Source organism: Pongo abelii, chromosome 14 (assembly GCF_028885655.2).
Source record: "Pongo abelii isolate AG06213 chromosome 14, NHGRI_mPonAbe1-v2.0_pri, whole genome shotgun sequence".
NCBI classification, from domain to species: domain Eukaryota; kingdom Metazoa; phylum Chordata; class Mammalia; order Primates; family Hominidae; genus Pongo; species Pongo abelii.
In genome coordinates, this window is record NC_071999.2 from 32,972,588 (window position 1) to 32,992,298 (window position 19,711).

General features: G+C 41.5%; 1 protein-coding gene across 1 annotated transcript in view; it reads right to left on the reverse strand.

The window, feature by feature from the left end:
* Nucleotides 1-19,711, reverse strand: part of FLT3 (fms related receptor tyrosine kinase 3) — a 67,892-nt gene that overhangs the window by 44,280 nt on the left and 3,901 nt on the right. Inside the window, exons 2-8 of the mRNA XM_024230909.3 lie at nucleotides 15,167-15,369; nucleotides 9,916-10,031; nucleotides 5,089-5,218; nucleotides 2,611-2,738; nucleotides 2,150-2,289; nucleotides 1,899-2,052; nucleotides 794-962 (exon numbers count right to left, since the gene is read on the reverse strand). Of these exons, the coding sequence (XP_024086677.3) occupies nucleotides 794-962; nucleotides 1,899-2,052; nucleotides 2,150-2,289; nucleotides 2,611-2,738; nucleotides 5,089-5,218; nucleotides 9,916-10,031; nucleotides 15,167-15,369 (1,040 nt within the window). The remainder of the gene's footprint in view (nucleotides 1-793; nucleotides 963-1,898; nucleotides 2,053-2,149; nucleotides 2,290-2,610; nucleotides 2,739-5,088; nucleotides 5,219-9,915; nucleotides 10,032-15,166; nucleotides 15,370-19,711) is intronic.

Genomic DNA, 19,711 nt, shown 5'->3' on the forward strand with positions numbered 1-19,711 from the left:
GTAGGGTGAATCTCCTGAGCTCAAGAGTCCGAGACTAGCCTGTGCAACATGGCAAAACCCTGTCTCTACCAAAAATACAAAAAATTAGTCAGGTGTGGTGGTGTCCCAGCTACTTGGGAGGCTGAGGTGGAAGGATCACTTGAGCCTGGGAGGTGGAGGTTGCAGTGAGCCAGTATTGCACCACTGCACTATAGCCTAGGTGACAGAGTGAGACCTCATCTCAAAAAAAAAAAAAAAAGAAAAAGAAAAAGAAAAAGAAAAGAAAAATTGTTTTTCTTAAAAAAAAGAATCTTGCATAGTTTCTCATACAAATCCCGAGGAAAACAACATTTTCCTTCAGCACTTACTATCGGGCTATTTCTGCATGTATTTTTTGAAAATTTAAATCAATACACCTATGAGTAATGTTTTTCTGTTTTTAAGGAGTTTTACTTCCTCAATCATCTGCAAATGTTTTAAGGGAGACTCAGTGTATTATACACCGCACTCTCAAACAGGAAGTAAAAACTACCTTGTGACTCAGAAAATGCCAGAGAACCAGACTCAAACTAGACCAGACTAATACGGTTCTTTCTGTTTTCATGCAGCAGGTTATATTATCTAAAGTAATGGTAAAACTGCTACTGTATCCTCACATCTGCTTATTGTTTTCTTATCTCCAATTTCAACTCAATAATAGTTAAACTCATAATAAGTGAATTTGCTTCCATAAGTATAAAACTGTCCTTCTCAAGGGCAACAAGCAAGGAGAATTATGCTAAAAATGATATCTTAGAGTCCTTTGTGGTCTCACCTGTATCCGTCATCGAGACCCTTTTGCTCACAAGGAAATGATTTTCGAGAGAAGGTCCACGTACATCTGATTTGTGGGTAGGCTTTAAACCTGACAGAAAAACAAAACTCTTCATATTGGTCAATTTCATAATCTTCACTTGAATTGGTAGCATTTATAAATCCCTTTTCTGTAAGAAAAAATAGGCATTTATGAGTTAATTAATAATATTCATATGGAAACGTATTGAGAAGATAAAATAAACTTGTATTCATCAGTTTAACACAGGAAAACTCAGGTGTTGGCATGCTGCAGGTCAGGTTGGATAATCCAAGTGAAAACCCAGGAGTCCTATCCCTAGTTCTAAGCCTGAGCTCATCATCTTTCGAAGTTAAGAAATGTTTAAAAAAAGAAAGAAGGAAAGAAAAAGAATGGGATGTAGATAATTGACTGTCTGGCACCTGTTCTCAGCCAGCACCACTCTTTGATGAAAGAGAGTAAAATAAACTCAAGGCACAAATAAAAGAGCAATCTGGCTAGCAATATTCATGAGGTTGCCTTACAGAACACTTCCTTATTAATCTGCTAAGAGCATCACTGTATTTCTTAGCATTTTCATTATGGCTGAACGCTGTACCCTAATCTGAGATTACTGAATTGTGGTTATTTTCAGATCCTACATACACCACCAAAATTTCAGTGCATCTAAGGGCTTGTACTGTCTCTCAGTGCTTACTGCCCTAACAGTGCAGTTAGTTGGTTCTCAGAACTAGTATTTATTGTCTATTTTGTATCAGGCTCTGTGTCAGTTTCTGGAACTACAAGGATAGAATGAGTTGTCCTTGTCCTTAAGAAACTTACAGTCTACTGGAGGATAAAAGTACACAAACAGATGGTCATATTTACAATGTGTTATATGCAAAGACAGTGGCATTCAAGCGGGCCTGGTTTAACGGGAAAAGGAAGAGGGTGGGCAGATTATCTTTGCAAAGCTATTCTAAATCCGTTTCTTTCTTAGTGTTTGATAGTAGCATTATATGAAATCAGAATTTGTACCACATACCTCACATTCCACACTAAAGCAACTAAAAATAGGAATAAAGATTGTGTGAGCAGCCTGCATTACCTACGATGGTAACCAAAGCTGATTGACTGGGATGCTTTGAAGAGGAACAAGTGTAGTATCCGGTGTCGTTTCTTGCCACTGATGATACAAAAGCAAACAGAATCCGTATCATAGTTCTGTTTGTTGAATAGGTACTCATCTCAAAGTAGTTGCCCTAGGTTTTAATAAAACAGAGTTTGCATTTAATGTTTTCAATCCGGACTATTAGTTAATTGTTCCTGCATTTTCAGAATACAAACTTGTCCTATTACCTCCTCGAGTGCTTTGTTTTCTAATTCCCAGGTGAGCCCGAATCCATGGTTCACATGAACAGCTTTGCACCTTATCCATAAGGGTTCCCCTACTTTAAGAAATAATTGTGGCAATGTGGTCTGAGGAGTTTGATTTAGATCTAGGAGATGAAAACATCCCAAGTGAGAAAAAAAAAAGTGATTTTTGCCTCATCACAAAAGATATCCTGAACATTCTGAACAAAGACTTTAGCATCATCTCAAATATTACTAACCACATTAATAAAAGAAGCTTTTAGAGACTGACTCCTCTTTTATGAAGAAATCAGCATTTACAGAATCCATAATACTGCATTTACTGTGGCCTGAAGGAATGACAGGATTTCTGAAGCTGAATGATCACCTACGCAGTTACCGTTAGTCCCTGATAGTTGCTAAGAACTGGTCACTGAAAATGAAAGTGCGTGACATTATAGTGTTACCTATTGTGAAGAGCCTGGTGCATTCCCTGCCCAGTTCATTTCTGGCACAGCACCTTATGTCCGTCCCAAATAATTCATGAAGCACTTTTTCCTCCTTTTTAACAACAGCTGGACTTTCTTCTTTACAGCTGCAATTAGAAAAGAAGTACCATTTGGCTAAACAAGTTTTTAAATTACAAATGAATGCTCAAGAGGAGAACAAAGTTCTAGAGCCAGTTTTAAGGGTCAAATGGTAAACAAAAGGTCAAAAGGTAAACAAGCCCATATCTATGGTTTCAGCTAAGAGCTCAGAAGGGAGCTAGCTAGTTACTCACTATCTCAATGAATTAGAATAACACTAAGGAGAATTACATAATAAAACAGTTTAAAATTGTTCATGTTTGGTGATCTCTTTGTTGCCGTTGTTTAAAGACAGGGAAAGAAAGGGAAAAAAAATGAGAAAGAAGATGAAGGAAAAAAAGAGAAGAAAGAGAGAAGAGAAAAAGCATGATTTGATTGGACTTTCATGAAGTTTAGCAAGGTAAGCATCCTTTTGGGACGCAGTAAGGGAGGGGGAAGCTAAAGTTTCAAAAGTCACCCGAGTTCCCATAGGAACAGAGGAGGGCCAAGGTGTCACCCACAAGGGAAGTCAGTCAAGACTCCCAAGTATTCAACAGAGCAAAACCCCTCTCCCTGCCTCAGCAGAAAGCGAACTTTTGTACCACTTTGGAACAAAGTATTTGGTACTTTTTCTCCTTCTATTTGGTCCTATTTAAAAAAAAAAAAAAAGTTGTTTAGTAAATTTTAATTAGTTCAAACTGCATGAATTTTTACTTTGTGAGAACTTAGCTTTGGCATATATGAAAAACTATGTAAACATTTATACCATACTTCCTATCGTCTAGGCACTGTTCTATGTGCTTTACATATACCAATTCATTTAATCAGCATAGCAATCCTATAAGTATTTGTTGTCATCCGTAGTCTTCTGATGAGGCACAGAGAGTAAGTAACTTGTCCAAGGCCACATAGCTGCTAAGCAAACTAGGGTTCAAACCCAGGCTATCTGGCTCTAGATTCTATATCTTTAAACAATCACATTAGACTGCTTTTCCAGAACAAATAGGATAATCAGAAATTAAACATTTAGTCACAAGGAATTTCTTTCTTCCTTTCTTTTCTTTTTTCTTTTTTTTTTTTTTAAGATGGAGTGTTGCTCTGTCACCCAGGCTGGAGTGCAATGGCGCGATCTCGGGTCACTGCAACCTCCACCTCCTGGGTTCAAGCGATTCTCCTTCCTCAGCCTCCTGAGTAGCTGGGATTACAGATGCCTGCCACCACACCTGGCTAATTTTTGTATTTTTAGTAGAGACGGGGTTTGACCATGTTGGTCAGGCTGGTCTCGAACCCCCAACCTTAGGTGATCCGCCTGCCTTGGCCTCCCAAAGTGCTGGGATTACAGGTGTGAGCCACTGCGCCCGGCCTATAATTTCCTTTTTTTTTTTTTTTTTTGAGAAGGAGTCTCACTCTGTCACCCAGGCTGGAGTGCAGTGGCGCAATCTCGGCTCACTGCAAGCTCTGCCTCCCGGGTTCACGCCATTCTCCTGCCTCAGCCTCCTGAGTAGCTGGGACTACAGCGCCCGCCACCACGCCCGGCTAATTTTGTTTGTATTTTTAGTAGAGATGGGGTTTCACCATGTTAGCCAGGATGGTCTCGATCTCCTGACCTCGTGATCCGCCGGTCTCGGCCTCCCAAAGTGCTGGGATTACAGGCGTGAGCCACCACGCCCAGTCTAGAATTTCTTACTAATAAGAGAATTTTACTTTAAAATCAGTATCTTTCTTTTTGCACCAACCAGATGCCCAGGGAGCCAACGATCCTGGAACGTAGAGGGACTTTTTACTTGTGTAGCATGATGCCCAGGAAGGGCTCTGCAGTTGATTTGAGGGGTTCCAAAAACGCCCTTACCAAAAAAATCCTTGTCCTCCCTGTGAAGCCCACATTGGCCATTCTGTATTATTTATTTATTTATTTATTTTATTTTATTTATTTATTTATTTTTTTTGAGACGGAGTTTCGCTCTTGTTGCCCAGGCTGGAGTGCAATGGCGTGATCTCGGCTCACCACAACCTCTGCCTCCCAGGTTCAAGAGATTCTCCTGCCTCAGCCTCCAGAGTAGCTGGTATTATAGGTGCCCGCCACCACACCCAGTTAATTTTTTGTATTTTTAGTAGAGATGGGGTTTCACCATGTTGGCCAGGCTGGTCTCAAACTCCTGATCTCAAGTGATCTGTCCACCTTGGCCTCCCGAAATGCTGGGATTACAGGCGTTAGCCACTTCACCCGGCCCTATACTGGCCATTTTTTAACTTGAAGAAGCCAAAGTTTCCTGTTTAAATGAGCATAAATTAAATTTTACATACAGCTTGATGTCAACTACATTAGAAAAAGGCCAAAAGGAAATTATGAGAATAGCAGCTACCATGGATGTGTCATACCTTTCCCCCTGTGAATCGCAAAGCACCCATTCCACGATCGGCTCTGGAACGCTCTCAGATATGCAGACCAGGGCGTCCTGGTTTTCCATTTTTCTAAAGTAAGGTCTTCTTAATGTGTAAAGCAGGGTATCTAAAGCATCATAAGTTATTAACATTTTACTATTTTAAAAATAATTCTCTTAGCAGCCCCTCAAAAAAGGATTCTATGTCATTATGAAAAGTTCGCAACCATTACATATACATATTTTTTTGTATAATAAAGGCATCAAAAGCAAACCAACCATTATATTGAATTTAGCTCTGGCTGCAGTGTCAACTTTAACATTTCTCCTCTTGGCCAATTTCTTTGGGTATTTCACAAATCCACAGCTAACTAAAGTAGTCGAGTGAAGCCATGTGAAAATACAAATATTGATAGGCACAGGAAAAAGGAAATTAGCAATAACATATGGCTTAAACTCTTGTTTAACACATAGTTTAGACCTCAACTTTCTTCCTATAATTTGATCTGCAACTAGGCAGAAATATACCAAAATTTAGAAAGACAGAAGAAACATGGTAGGGTGGAGTTTGAATTGCAACAGAACTTGGAGGTTTAGTTGAGCCTCCCACTCACACTGGACCATCACACACACACACACACACACACACATACACACATACACAGACACACACCATCCTTCACTCCCAGCTATTTCTAACATAAACTTTCTACTTCTACTTTGACTCTTCTAGAGACTGGAGTTCATGACCTCCCAGGGCAGGTCATTCTAATTTCTGACAAACTTTTTCTTTTTTAAGGAAAGTTTCCCTATACTGAATTTCAGCCTCTCTCCTTACAATAAATTTTGTTTGAAAATATTATGTATTGTTTGATATATATATATATATATATATGAAAGAATATATGGAGTGTAAATTTCAAAGCATAATAACAACAAATACCCACGGAGCCACTATCCATCTAACAACTAGAATATTAATAAATACCTTTTGATCTACTTTTGTGCTTCTCCCCATCTCTCAACTGTACGTATCCTTTATTCTGAATTTTGTTTATTATTCGGGGACTCTTCAAAGTAGTTATACCACATAAATATGTGGCACTAAACAATATATTGATTTACTTCATTCTTGAGCTTCAAAATAGTGTTATCAATCAATACATAGCTTCCACAACTTCATTTTTTCATCCAACCTTATGTTTTTAAGATTCATCCATGGTTTTACATGTAACTATACTTTATTCATTTTTTTTTACTGCTACATAATATTCTATTGGTAAATATATCATTATTTTTTCATTTTCTTGCCATAGACATTTGGGTTGTTTTCTTTTGTGTGTGTATGTGAGACAGGGTCTCTGTCACCCAGGCTGGAGTGCAGTGGTGCAATCTCAGCTCACTACAGCTTCAACCTCCCAGGCTCAAGTAATCTCCCTGCCGCGGCCTCCCAAAGTGCTTGGATTACAGGTATGAGCCACCACACCCGGCCACAGTTTTTTGTATGATCAACCATGTGCTCTGAACATTCCACACATTTGTACTGAGGCATGTGTATAACAGTTTCCTTAATAACATTCTTAAGAGTGGAACTGCTGGTCTACATGGTATGAGCACATTCAGCCTTACACATAACGATCATTTGTTTTTCAAAGTGGTTATACTAATTTATGTTACACAGCAGGATATGAGAGCACCTATTGCTTTATAGACTTGCCAAGACTTCTTAATTTTCAGCAATCTAGCAAGTATAAAATGGTATTTCATTGTGGTCTTAATTTAATTTCTCCATTATTAATTTAACATGTGTTAAAATAATTAATTGGGAGGCCATTAGGCTGAGACAGCTCTAACAGCTTGAGTTCCTAGGTAAACAAATCAAAACCCAACTCAAAAAAAAAAAAAAAAAAAGGAAAAGAATAAAGGCCGGGCATGGTGGCTCACGCCTGTAATCCCAGCACTTAGGGAGGGTGAGGCGGGAGGATCGCTTGAGCCCAGGAGGTCGAGACCAGCCTAGGTAACATGCCGAAACCCCATCTCTACAACAACAACAACAACAAAAAGCAAAAAACAAACCCAATTCAATATGAGCAGCAAAATGCAACTTAGCTTAATCAATGAGGAACTGCAAACTGACCAATTGAGGGACTGCCCTTCTTTAAACAATCAAATCTTTTCTTTGTCTTGCTTCCAGGAACACCTTATAGAAAGAAGTCTTACCCTTGAATCCCCTCACTGGAGCCCACCTGCTTGCCATCTGGTACTGCCTGACTCATGAATTGCTTTCTGCTCAAATATACTCTTTACAACTTTAACGTGCCTAAGTTTATCTTTTAACATGTTTCTTGACCATTTAGGTTTCATGTTCCAAAAATGAAATGCCTACTCATGTCCTTTGCTCATTTCTCTAATAGGTTTTCATTTTGTTTTGTTTTTCTTATTGACTTATTGACTTATATAGATTGTTCATCTTATTGATTTTACATATTATGACTATTAATCCTTTGTTGATTGTGAACTGCAAGTATTTTTTCCCATCTTGTGGTGATTTTTACTTTTTCTCCCTGTAATTTCTAACAACTGGTTCTTATCCTACCCTCTAGAGCAACTTTTTTAAAGTCTAGCTTTGATTCCATATGAAAATCCTTCAAATATTTAAAATCAGAAACTGAGCTCAAGGGAGATAATTACCATACAAGGTACTTCAACTAGTTAGGTCAGGTTTCCTGACTCAAATCCCAAAAGAATTTCCTCTGCATTACACTGCAATCAATCTTATCGTCTCCTCAAAATATTTCCTTCTATATACTACACATTCCCAATTCCTTCAACTGCTCCTAATTTAAAGAATTCCAAGTTTTCCACTATCCTGGTTGCTCCATTTTGTCAGTATTCATCTTTAAAAAAGTAGAACTGAAATGAATAATCTTCTATTAATTTCCTTAATTTAGACGTTATATTTTCATGAACACTGCCAAGGTTCAAATTTACTTTTTTGGCAACCATGCCATGCTGGTGGTTAATACTGAGCTTGTGGTTGACTAAACCCTTTCCTCTTTTTCACACTGACTGTTGCCACGTCTCTCCCACCTATTTTTTGGACCCCACCACCTTGAAGAACGCTAAAAATAAGTTATAGAATAATTGTTGTTACGTTTTTACATTGTAAATCTTAAGTGAAAGGAACATGCCCTAAGTATAACAGAGACACAGCAGATGCCCACTTACCTTATACAACTATTTATACTTGGCAAGAAAATTTAAAAAGGAGAGAAAAAAGGAGAAAGAGGAAGAGAGGGAGAGAGCAAGAAATGTCCTAGCTTCATCCAACCTGGGGCACGTATTTACTGTCCCACAGACGCGGTGAGGGACTAGAAAGGGGACAGGGAACACGACCCACATTAAAGAGCAACCAAAGGTGATTCTTGGCTTTGGAGCTTGTAGGGCTCTGGTCCTATCATTTTCAGAGTAATTAAAGGACTTTCCAGAATAACTTTTGAGTAATTTTGACTTTAGCTAATGTATACCTTACAGGCTGACTTTAGAACCTTACTCCACCCCCAACCCCGGTAAGATGACACTTCTGGGACTCTTGCGTGCTCTCTTCTGTTAGTAGCTTTGACAGCAAGACCCACACATTCTCACACTAGACCCACGGCAGTGTGGTGCAGAAAGCCTCCAGCTGTGCCCACCACCACACCTCTCAGAGGGTCTGTTTTCTCATCTACATGCATGCAGGATCGCTGTGAGCATCTGAGATGAAACAGGCAGATCTTCAGCAAAGGGCAGTTGTGGTTATTCCTGACCCAGGGCACCTCTGTGGGCCGGACATTTGAGTCACTGACAAGGAAGAGGGGAGCCTGGCAAGTTGTGTCAATGTGTTGGGGGGGACCTAATTTTAAGTGATATTAACCCAGGGTTTTTGGAGCACTGCATTGGCCCCTAAAGGCACGAGGACCTAAGTGAATGCAGCCACCTTTAGTCCTTCTTGGTCATGGAAGGTGAAGCAGCAAGTTCAGTGTGCGTAGCACTGAGTCTGTGCATGATGGGGACGAAATAAGGAGAAGCCAGAAAGCACATGCAGGTCGTGCCTCTGCCAACTGCACAGCTGCCTCCCTTGGTAAGAACATCTGGACTGTTCCTTACAGTTTGCATATGGTCTGGCATGCGTGTGGGCCTGCGCTGTCCAACACAGTAGCCCCTAGCTGCATGGGGCTATTTACATTCCAATTTTAACGAATTAAAATTAAATAAAATTAAAACTTTAGTTCCTCAGTCACCTTAGCCACATTTCAAGTGTTCAACAGCCCCATGTAGCCAGTGGCTACTGTATTGGAAAGAGAAGAGAAAGATCATTTTCATCATCTCAGAAAGTTCTATTGGATCACGCTGAGACCTTCCAATCCTGTGAGGTATGTATTTTTATCCCCATTTTACCAATAAGGAAATTGGGACTTAGAGAAATTGTGACCTGCCATAGGTGGTAGTATCAGAACCAGAATTAGAACAGAGGTCTTCTGATTCCAAGGTCAAAATGTTTTCCATTTCTTCCCTGTCAGTCATCTGCTACTGAACAGAGGATGTCCCAGGTGTTTTTAGCAGCAGTCGCATTCTGAGAGCCCACTGCACATATCAGTGATTCATCAGTGATTCTCAGTTCTCTATAGGTTCTACAGAGGGTTGACGGGAATCTAATCAATCCAACTACGTATCAAGGGAAACCTGAATATGTCTAGAGGAGCTGGTAAAGCTAACGGGTTCTAAACCACTCCTTTGAAATACTGTGGTATTCCAGGCTGGAATACTAGTAGCAGGCGGGACTTACTTCTTATACTCACTGTAAACAATATTGTGTAATTGGTAGCTTCACTCTGAATAAAAAGTAGGTATTCTCCAGCTTGGGTTTCTGTCATTTTCAAAATGACCATGGAAACAACTCCTCTGCAAAACAGGAAAGAGAACTAGTTATTTTGGAAAATGTGTGAAACTAAAAACAAAATTTCATAGTGACTAAAAAGGCAGTTTGGTACTCCAGTGTTCCCCGACTGGCACGGAAGCTGCTCTGTGGAGAACACAGCTTCTGTCATGTGCCCAGCACTCAGACTGGGAGTTGCTCGTTGGACCCTGACTTTTAACCAGTCGTCCCCTTGAGGGTGGGAGAGCTCCATTCCGGTGCCATCATCTCACCTTCTCCGAGCTTCTAGGATCGAAAACTCCCATCTAAAAACACATAGGAGGCCGGGTGCGGTGGCTCACACCTGTAATCCCAGAACTTTGGGAGGCCAAGGCAGGCAGATCACCTGAGGTCAGTAGTTCGAGACCAGCCTGGCCAACATGGTGAAACTCTGTCTCTACTAAAAATACAAAAATTAGCTGAGAATGGCAGCAGGCACCTGTAATCCCAGCTACTCAGGAGGCTGAGGCAGGAGAATTGCTTGAACCCAGGAGGTGAAGGCTGCAGTGAGCTCAGGTCGCACCACTGCACTCCAGCCTGGACGACAAGAGTGAAACTCCGTCTCAAAAAAAAACCGAAAAAACAACAACGAAAGCACAGTAAGCTGGGTGCAGTGGCTCACACATGTAATCCCAGAACTTTGGAAGGCCAAGGCTGGCAGATCACTTGAGCCCAGGAGTTCAAAACCAGCCTGGGCCACATAGTGAGACCCTACCTCTATTTTTTAAAAATTAAAAAAAAAAAAAAAGACGGCCGGATGCAGTGGCTCACGCCTGTAATCTCAGCACTTTGGGAGGCCGAGATGGGTGGATCACCTGAGGTCAGGAGTTCAAGACCAGCCTGGCTAACATGGTGAAACCTGTTTCTACTAAAAATACAAAAAATTAGCCAGGCGTGGTGGCGCCCACCTGTCATCCCAGCTACTCAGGAGACTGAGGCAGGAGAATCGCTTGAACCCGGGAGGCGGAGGTTGCAGTGAGCCAAGATTGCACCATTGCACTCCAGCTTGGGCAACAAGAGCGAAACTCCGTCTCGAAAAAAAAAAATTAAAAAAAAAACCTCCCACACACAGTGTTGGTGATACAGTCCCTTTAGCAGTGGCATGCCATTTCCTTCCATAACAAAGCACCCTCTGTGATCACATGTGCCCAGTCACCTGGTCACCAGCCTCAGCCTCAGTTTCCCATTCACAGAACACTGAGATTAAAAAAAAAAACAGTTCTCCTAGTTTGTGCCTTTCTCTGTCTAACTGAAAGAACTCAAGCAAAATCTGACAAAAGGCATGTTCCTATGAAGTAATAATTACACTGAATATCACTTAGATGTAAAGAGAAAGATGTCTCAGTGTCAGTATTTTTAACTTCTCAGATAATCAGTAAACATAAATTGGGTTAGGGGCATTTTCTTCCGAGAGATAACTGTGATGTGTATTTGGTGCTATCCTCTCTCTTTAAAGCTGACAGTCCTCCTAGCACTTTGTTGAGTGATGCTGGATTTAAATTCACACTTTCTGGCCAAGCACAGTGGCTCATGCCTGTAGTCCCAGCACTCTGGGAGGCCGAAGCAGGTGGATCACCTGAGGTCGGGAGTTCGAGACCAGCCTGACCAACATGGAGAAACCCTGTTCTACTAAAAATACAAAATTAGCTGCGTGGGGTGGCGCATGCCTGTAATCCCAGCTACTCAGGAGGCTGAGGCAGGAGAATTGCTTGAACCCAGGAGGCGGAGGTTGCGGTGAGCCAAGATTGTGCCATTGCACTCCAGCCTGGGCAACAAGAGTGAAACTCCATCTCAAAAAATAAAATAATAAAATAAAATAATAAAATAAGTTCACACTTTCTGACCTTTAGACCCTTAACTATGCAAAGTGTAGTCTTTCTCTAACAGTGTTAGCATCAGCTGGGAGTTGACAAAGATGCAGAATCTCAGGTCCCACTGAGACCTACTCATCAGAATCTGCATTGTAAACAAGATCTCCAGGCAATCCAAATACAGGTGATATTCCAGAAGCCCTGCTTTAAAGCAGCAAGCAGGTTCAATAGTACATGGGCCTGCATTCTTAAACACAGTCAATTAGTAGAATATATACTTGATTTGCTTCTGCAGATCTATTTTGATGATATGCTTTTTTTCTCTGAACCATTCGCCTGGCGTGAGCCACCACGTCTGCAGTCGCAGCAGTTTGGGAGGCAAGGTAGGAGGATCGCTTGAGGCCACGAGTTCAAGACTAACCTGGGCAACATATTGAGATGCCTTCCCAATAAAAAGAAAAAATGTGGCTGGCACGGTGGCTCACGCCTGTAATCCAAGCACATTTGCAGCCAAAAAACAAGAAGTGAGTAATACAATCTCAAAAGAGGAAAGGAAAATGAATGTGTTCCAAGATTTAGAACTCAACTTCAGAACTATACTCATTGTCCTGCAAATCACTTAAGAGAAGAATGTATTTGACCTTAAAAACAAATACAAATAACTGGTACAGGTTGATCACAGAGACGTTCTCCAAGACCCTATCAAGGGGCCTGATACCCCTTGCAGGCCATTTGGGTACTGTTTACTACATAGTTCCTGGAAAGCGCGTGCCTTCTCTACGCCTATGGGACAACAGGACAGCCACAAGAATGTAAAAGAAAGGCTGCGTTAAGAGGGCATTTAATTGACCTATGTCCTTTGCCCCATCTCATTTCAGCAAGAGGACAAGGACAGCAGGGGGCAGCAATCAGCATAGAGCTATACAGGGTTAGGACATTACCCACACATCTTGGCTAAGACATTTTTCTGGATGAGACCGATGTTCCTCACAGACAGATCAATGTCTTACTAAATAATCTGTAGATAGCACATAACATTGCAATTCTGCTTATCATATTGTGAAACAAAATAGATAAGATCTAATGTTCTTTTCCCAAGCATTTCCCAACAATAAATTTCCTTTTAAAAAAATTTTTTTTTAAGAATTTCTTGGCTGGGTGCTGTGGCTCATGCCTGTAATCGCAGCACTTTGGGAGGCCAAGGTGGGCAGATCAAGAGGTCAAGAGACGGAGACCATCCTGTCCAACATGGTGAAACCCCACCTCTATTAAAAATACAAAAATTAGCTGGGCGTGGTGGTAGCTGCCTGTAATCCCAGCTACTTGGGGGGCTGAGGCAGGAGAATTGCTTGAACCCGGAAGGAGGAGGTTGCAGTGAGCCAAGATCACACCACTGCACTCCAGCCTGGCAACAGAGCAAGACTCCGCCTAAATAAATAAATTTAAAAAAGAAATTTCTTGCTACACTAACAAGAATGAAATGAAAACTTTCTAAATTTTATCTTTAACATGATATCCAACTATAAAACAAGACACTTAAAAAATCCCAAATAGACCCAGTGCGGTGGCTCACGCCTGTAATCCCAGCACTTTGGGAGGCTGAGGCAGGTGGATCACCTGAGGTCAGGAGTTTGAGACCAGACTGGCCAACATGATGAAACCCTGTCTCTACTAAAAATACAAAAAAATAAATGAAAACAAAAAACATTAGCCAGGAATGGTGGTAGGTGCCTGTAATCCCAGCTACTCAGGAGGCTGAGGCACAAGAATTGCTTGAACCTGGGAGGCAGAGGTTGCAGTGAGCTGAGATCGTGCCACTGCACTCCAGCCTGGGAGACAGAGCAAAACTCTGCCTCAAAAAAAAAAAAATTCTTAATTGTAAATAAGGTAAAAATACTTAAAAAAAAAAAAAGAAAAAGAAAAAAAACCTAGATATTCTTTTCACTATTTGTTTTACATTTTGCCAGCCACTTACTGCTTTCTATATATTTATATATATGTCTGTGTATATAGGTTTAACTTAATAGACTTAACTTTTTTCTTTTTTTCTTTTTTTTTTTTTTTGAGATGGAGTCTCACTCTTGTCTCTCAGGTTGGAGTGCAGTGGCGTGACATTGGCTCACCGAACCTCCCCCTCCAGGCTTCAAGCTATTCTTCCGCCTCAGCCTCCCAAGTAGCTGTGATTACAGGCCCATACCACTACGCCTGGCTAATTTTTTTATTTTTAGTAGAGATGGCGTTTCACCATGTTGTCCAGGCTAGTCTCGAACTCCTGACCTCAGGTGATCCTCCCACCTCGGCCTCCCAAAGTGCTGGGATTACAGGCATGAGCCACTGCACCTAACCAACTTTACTTTTTAGAGAGTTTTAGACTTACAGGAAAATTGAGCAGAAGACACAGAAAGATGCCATATATGCCCTTCCCTCCGCACACAGTTTCCCTTAATATTAACATCTTGCATAGGTGTGATATGTTTGTTACAATTGATGAACCAATTTTAAAGTTCATAGTTTGGGCCGGGCACGGTGGCTCACGCCTATAATCCCAGTACTTTGGGAGGCCGAGGTGGGAGGATCATCTGAGGTCAGGAGTTCGAGGCCAGCCTGGCCAACATGGTGAAACCCCATGTCTACTAAAAATACAAAAATTAGCTGGGCGTGGTGGTGTGCACCTGTGATCCCTGCTATTCAGGAGGCTAAGACAGGAGAATTACTTGAACCTGGGAAACAGAAGTTTCAGTGAGCCAAGATCAGGCCACTGCACTCCAGCCTGGATGACAGAGCGAGATAGTTCGCATTAGGGTTCATTTTTTGTGTTATACATCCTATGAGATTTGACAGATATATAATGTCATGTATTGATGCCCTAACTATAATTTTAGTTCGTTATTTCACTGAAGAGTTACAAAAAACAGGCCGAGGCCAGGTGCAGTGGCTCACACCTGTAATCCCGGTACTTTCGAAGGCTGAGGTGGGTGGATCGCTTAAACCCAGGAGCTCAAGACCAGCCTTGGCAACATGGTGAAAAACCATGGTGCCTAGAAAAAATTTTAAAAATTAGCTGGGTGTGGTGGCACGCGCCTGTAGTCCCAGCTACTTGGGAGGACTGGGGTGGGGGGATTACTTGAGCTTGGAAGGTCGAGGCTACAGTGAGCCAAGACTGTGCCACCATACTCCGGTCTGGGTGACAGATAGAGACCCTGACTCACAAAAAAAAAAAAAAAAAAGGTTTACAATAAACATGAACAGAAACTTGAAACAAAATTCCAAATGAACCACATTTTATGTCAAGAAGGTATTCCTCCACTTACCTGTTTTGTAAATCAAAATGTGGCTGGCAATTCAGGGAGCTGTGCTTAAAGACCCAGAGACAGGAAATGTTCCCTGGGGCGTCGACCAGCACTTGCAATGTGATGGAAGCAGATACATCCACTTCCACAGCGGCAGCTTCGTACACTGTCCCTGCGCTCTGGGGTCTCAATGCACACCCGAGGTCTTCTGGGGATTCTGACACCTACGTTGCAGATAGAACAAAGTGAATTCATGAAAACTGCAGGTCTAAGGCCTCCTCTTCTTCACGTCAAAACTTTATCAAGCATATGCATGCTGACACACTGCACACAACACCTACACAAGCTGGAACCCACTGAGAACACATTGCCGACTGAAGGTCCTATTAATTATAATTCTCTAAAGAAAAGATAAATAACTTTGGGCTGCATTTCTAAAATGTTGTACAGACTGTCATGGCGTGTGTCCCCCTACCTCTGCAAATTCACATGTTGAAGTCCTAACCCTCAGTATCTCAGAATGCAATTTTATTTGGAGATGGTCTTTACAGCGGTAATCAAGTTAAAATGGGTCATTAGGGTGGGCCTAAATCCAGTATGACTGGTGTCCTTATAAGAAGAGGAGGCAGGGCATGGTGGCTCACACCTGCAATCCTAGCACTTTGGGATGCCAAGGCAGGCAGATCACTTGAAGTCAGGAATTTGAGACCAGCCTGGCCAACATGGTGAAACCCTATGTCTACTAAAAATACAAAAAATTAGCTGGAAGTGGTGGTTGGCACCTGTAATCCCAGCTCCTCGGGAGGCTGAGGCAGGAGAATGGCTTGAACATGGGAGGCGGAGGTTGCAGCGAGCTGAGATCACGCCACTGCACTCCAGACTGGGCAACAGAGTGAGACTCTGTCTCAAAAAAAAAAAAAAAAAAAAAAAAAAAAAAAAAAAAAAAGAGAGATTTGAAGGCAGATACACAGACAGTAAGAACATCATGTGAACAGAAAGACAACCATCTTCAAACCAAGGAGAGAGGCCTGGAGCAGATTCTTGCTCACTGCCCTTACAAGGAACCAACCCTGCTGCCACCTTAATTTTGGACTTCTAGCCTCCAGAATTGTGAGATAATAAATTTCTGTTAGTTTAAGTTGCCCAGTCTGTGGTAGTTTGTTGTATCACCCCTAGCAAACTAATGTTCAGACCGTAATTATAAAATCTATAATATATAGGTAAATATTTTTGTGATTGTTGGTATATAGATAAAAATTTATAAAGCAATGGTAAATTGGTATCTGTGTTAGAGGAAATTTAAAAACCAAATTTTCTGGGCAGATGTCCCCATAGCCACACTGCCACCACCACACTTCTTGCCTGCTTTAAATAATTGAGATATATTAGGCCAGGCACCATGGCTTACGCCTGTAATTCCAGCACTTTGGGAGGCTGAAGCGGGCGGATCACTTGAGGTCAGGAGTTCAAGACTAGCCTGGCCAACATGGTGAAACCCCGTCTCTACTGAAAATACAAAAAATTAGCTGGGTGTGGTGGCAGGCGCCTGTAATCCCAGCTACTCAGGAGGCTGAGGCAGGAGAATCATTTGAACCTGGGAGGTGGAGGTTGCAATGAGCCTAGATCCCACCAATGCACCAATGTACTCCAGCCTGGGGGATGGAGTGAGACTCTGTCTCAAAAAATTAATTAATTAATTAATTAAGATATATTGAGAGCAGGGGTTGGAGCAGCTTCTGCTGTGGAGTCCCCCACCTCCTATCTCCTTTACATGGCTGAACACAGCAAAGCACACACGCATACACATGAGCACACACATATTTCTTCAGGTGAAGAGCAGGGTAGCTCTTCTGCTACTGGTCAAAAACCATATTTCTGGTCTTACTTGTTCACTTAGTAAGTATTTGATAAGTGCAAGACCATCTGCTGAGTACTATGAGACTAGAAAAAAAAAAAAAGACTAATCTTGTCCTTAAAGAGTTTGAGTCTCCTAGGAATAAATAAGTAAAACACAGGAGAAATACAATGTGTCCCATAAAAAGACACCAACTACTTTGAAATGTAAATTGTAAGTGCCCTGGAACTTCAAAGGAGGGAGAAGAGATTTCTTCAAAGGAGGGAGAAGCCAAGATGTTTAAGTTCTTCACCCAAGTCCAGTAATTGAGCTGGATCATAAAAGATGGGCACAAGATAAAGTAAAAAATAATAGACAAGTCAAGTATGGTGGTACATGCCTGTAGTTCCAGCTACTCAGGAGGCTGAGGTGGAAGGATCACTTGAGCCCAGGAGTTCAAGTCCAGCCTAGAGAACATAGCAAGACCCCATCCCAAAACAAAACAAAAAAAAACCCAGCTGACATACCACAAGAAAATATTCCAAATATGTATTACAAGTAAAGGGCGAATACCCCTAATATAAAAAGAACCTTTGAAAATTGAGGGACACAGAACCAAAACACAGTAGAAAAATGGGAAAAAGAATTGAATACACAATTCAAGAAAAAAGATATAAAGAATGGCCCTCGGCCAGGCGCGGTGGCTCACACCTGAAATCCCAGCACTTTGGGAGGCCAAGGTGGGTGGATCACAAGGTCAGGAGTTCGAGACCAGCCTGGCCAAGATGGTGAGACCCTGTCTCTACTAAAAATACAAAAATTAGCCGGGTGTGGTGGCAGGCGCCTGCAATCCCAGCTACTTGGGAGGCTGAGGCAGAGAACTGCTTGAACCTGGGAGGCGGAGGCTGCAGTGAGCCAAGATGGCACTACTGTACTCCAGCCTGGGCAACAGAGTGAGACTTCATCTCAAAAAAAGAAAAAAAAGAATGGTCCTCAAACATATGAGAAAATATTAAACCTACTTACAATTAGAAATTTGTAAGTTAAAACAAGACTAATATATCACTTCTCCTCTATCAGACTGGCAAAAAATTAAAAAATATGACAACACATTTTGTTGGTGAGGCCATGGGGAAACAGTTTTCTCCTGCATTGCTGGGGGAACACACCCTGCACAACCCTTCTGGAGAATTTGGCAATACCTAATAAAACTTGCTATTCACTCACCATTTGAGCCAGCAATCTCACTTCTGGGAATAAGCATACCTCTAGCAATTAATTGCAGCACAATTTGTAATTGCAAAATACTGAAAACAACCTAAATGCTCATACATAGGAGAGTGGTTGAACAAATTATGGTACATCCACACCAGGGAGTACTATGTAGCTATAAAAAAGAATGAAGACAACCTCTAAGAACTGATTTGCAACGATTTCCTGGATGTACTTTTAAGTGAAGAAAGCTAGGTGCAAACAGTATCTACCTTCAAGAATGCTATGCTATGTAAGAAAGAGGAGAATATAAGGAAATATATATGTATCTGGTCACTTGTGCACAATAAATACAGGAATAATAGCAAGACACCTAAAGGGATTGGTTAATTACAGGGATATGTAGAAAGAGGGTGGAAACTTGTCACTAGGAATGAGGAGAGAGTGATACTTCTCTGAGTATACCGTTTCACATAGTTTTGACTTTTAGGACAAGAGTCATGTCATGTCTCAAAAAACAAGTAATTAAACCAATGAGGAGGGTCAGGCACAGTGGCTCATGCCTGTAATCTCAGGACTTTGTGAGGCCAAGGCAAGAGGATCACTTGAGCCCAGGAGTTCAAGATCAGCCTGGGCAACAAAGTGAGACCCAATCTCTACAGAAAATTAAAAAATTAGCCAGGCATGGTGGCCCATGCCTGTGGTCCTTGCTACCCGGGAGGCTGAAGCAGGAGGATCGCTTGAGCCTAGGAGGTTGAGGCTGAAGGGAGCTATGTTTGTGTCACCGCACTCCAGCCTGGACAACAGAGCGAGATCTTGTCTCAAAGTAATAATAATAATAATAATAATAATAATCCAGGCGTGGTGGCTCACGCCTGTAATCCCAGCACTTCGGGAGGCCAAGGCAGGCAGATTGCTTGAGTCCAGGAGTTCGAGACCAGCCTTGGCAACATGGTGTAACCCTGTCTCTAGTAAAAGAATATATAATAAATAAAATAAAATAAATAAACCAACTAGAATATGTGAAATGAGGGGGCTGGAAGAAATATCAAAATGGAATACGAACCAAATTAATTCAATTGTATCACAAATAAATAATAAAACCATAGTGAAGGGGATGGGAAAGAAAGGAACTAACCTAAGTAATTTCAGAAAATAATACTTTGGATCCCTTAAGGCTAAAGACAAAAAGCACTGTACACAAATACTGTCCTTTAGTTAGTAAATCTATTTCTCACCAGGGTATGGGTTAGTAATTCTAAAATTAGATTATCTATATATTGTATTTCCAGGCTCTGCCTGCCGAGAGGGCCTAGAAGCAATGATATCCCAGCAGCAATGGGCACACCCAATTCTCAGATCTTGGTTTCTAAATACTACCCCCCAAAGAAGCCAGTGCTCTTTGGAGAAGTGCTTAATTCCAGGGCTAAGGCAAGAAAAGAAAAATACAAGATGAATCTGAACTATCTGGTAGTGTGTCAAAAATTAAGGAAGGGCTTGGAAAAAGATGAGGAGATGTT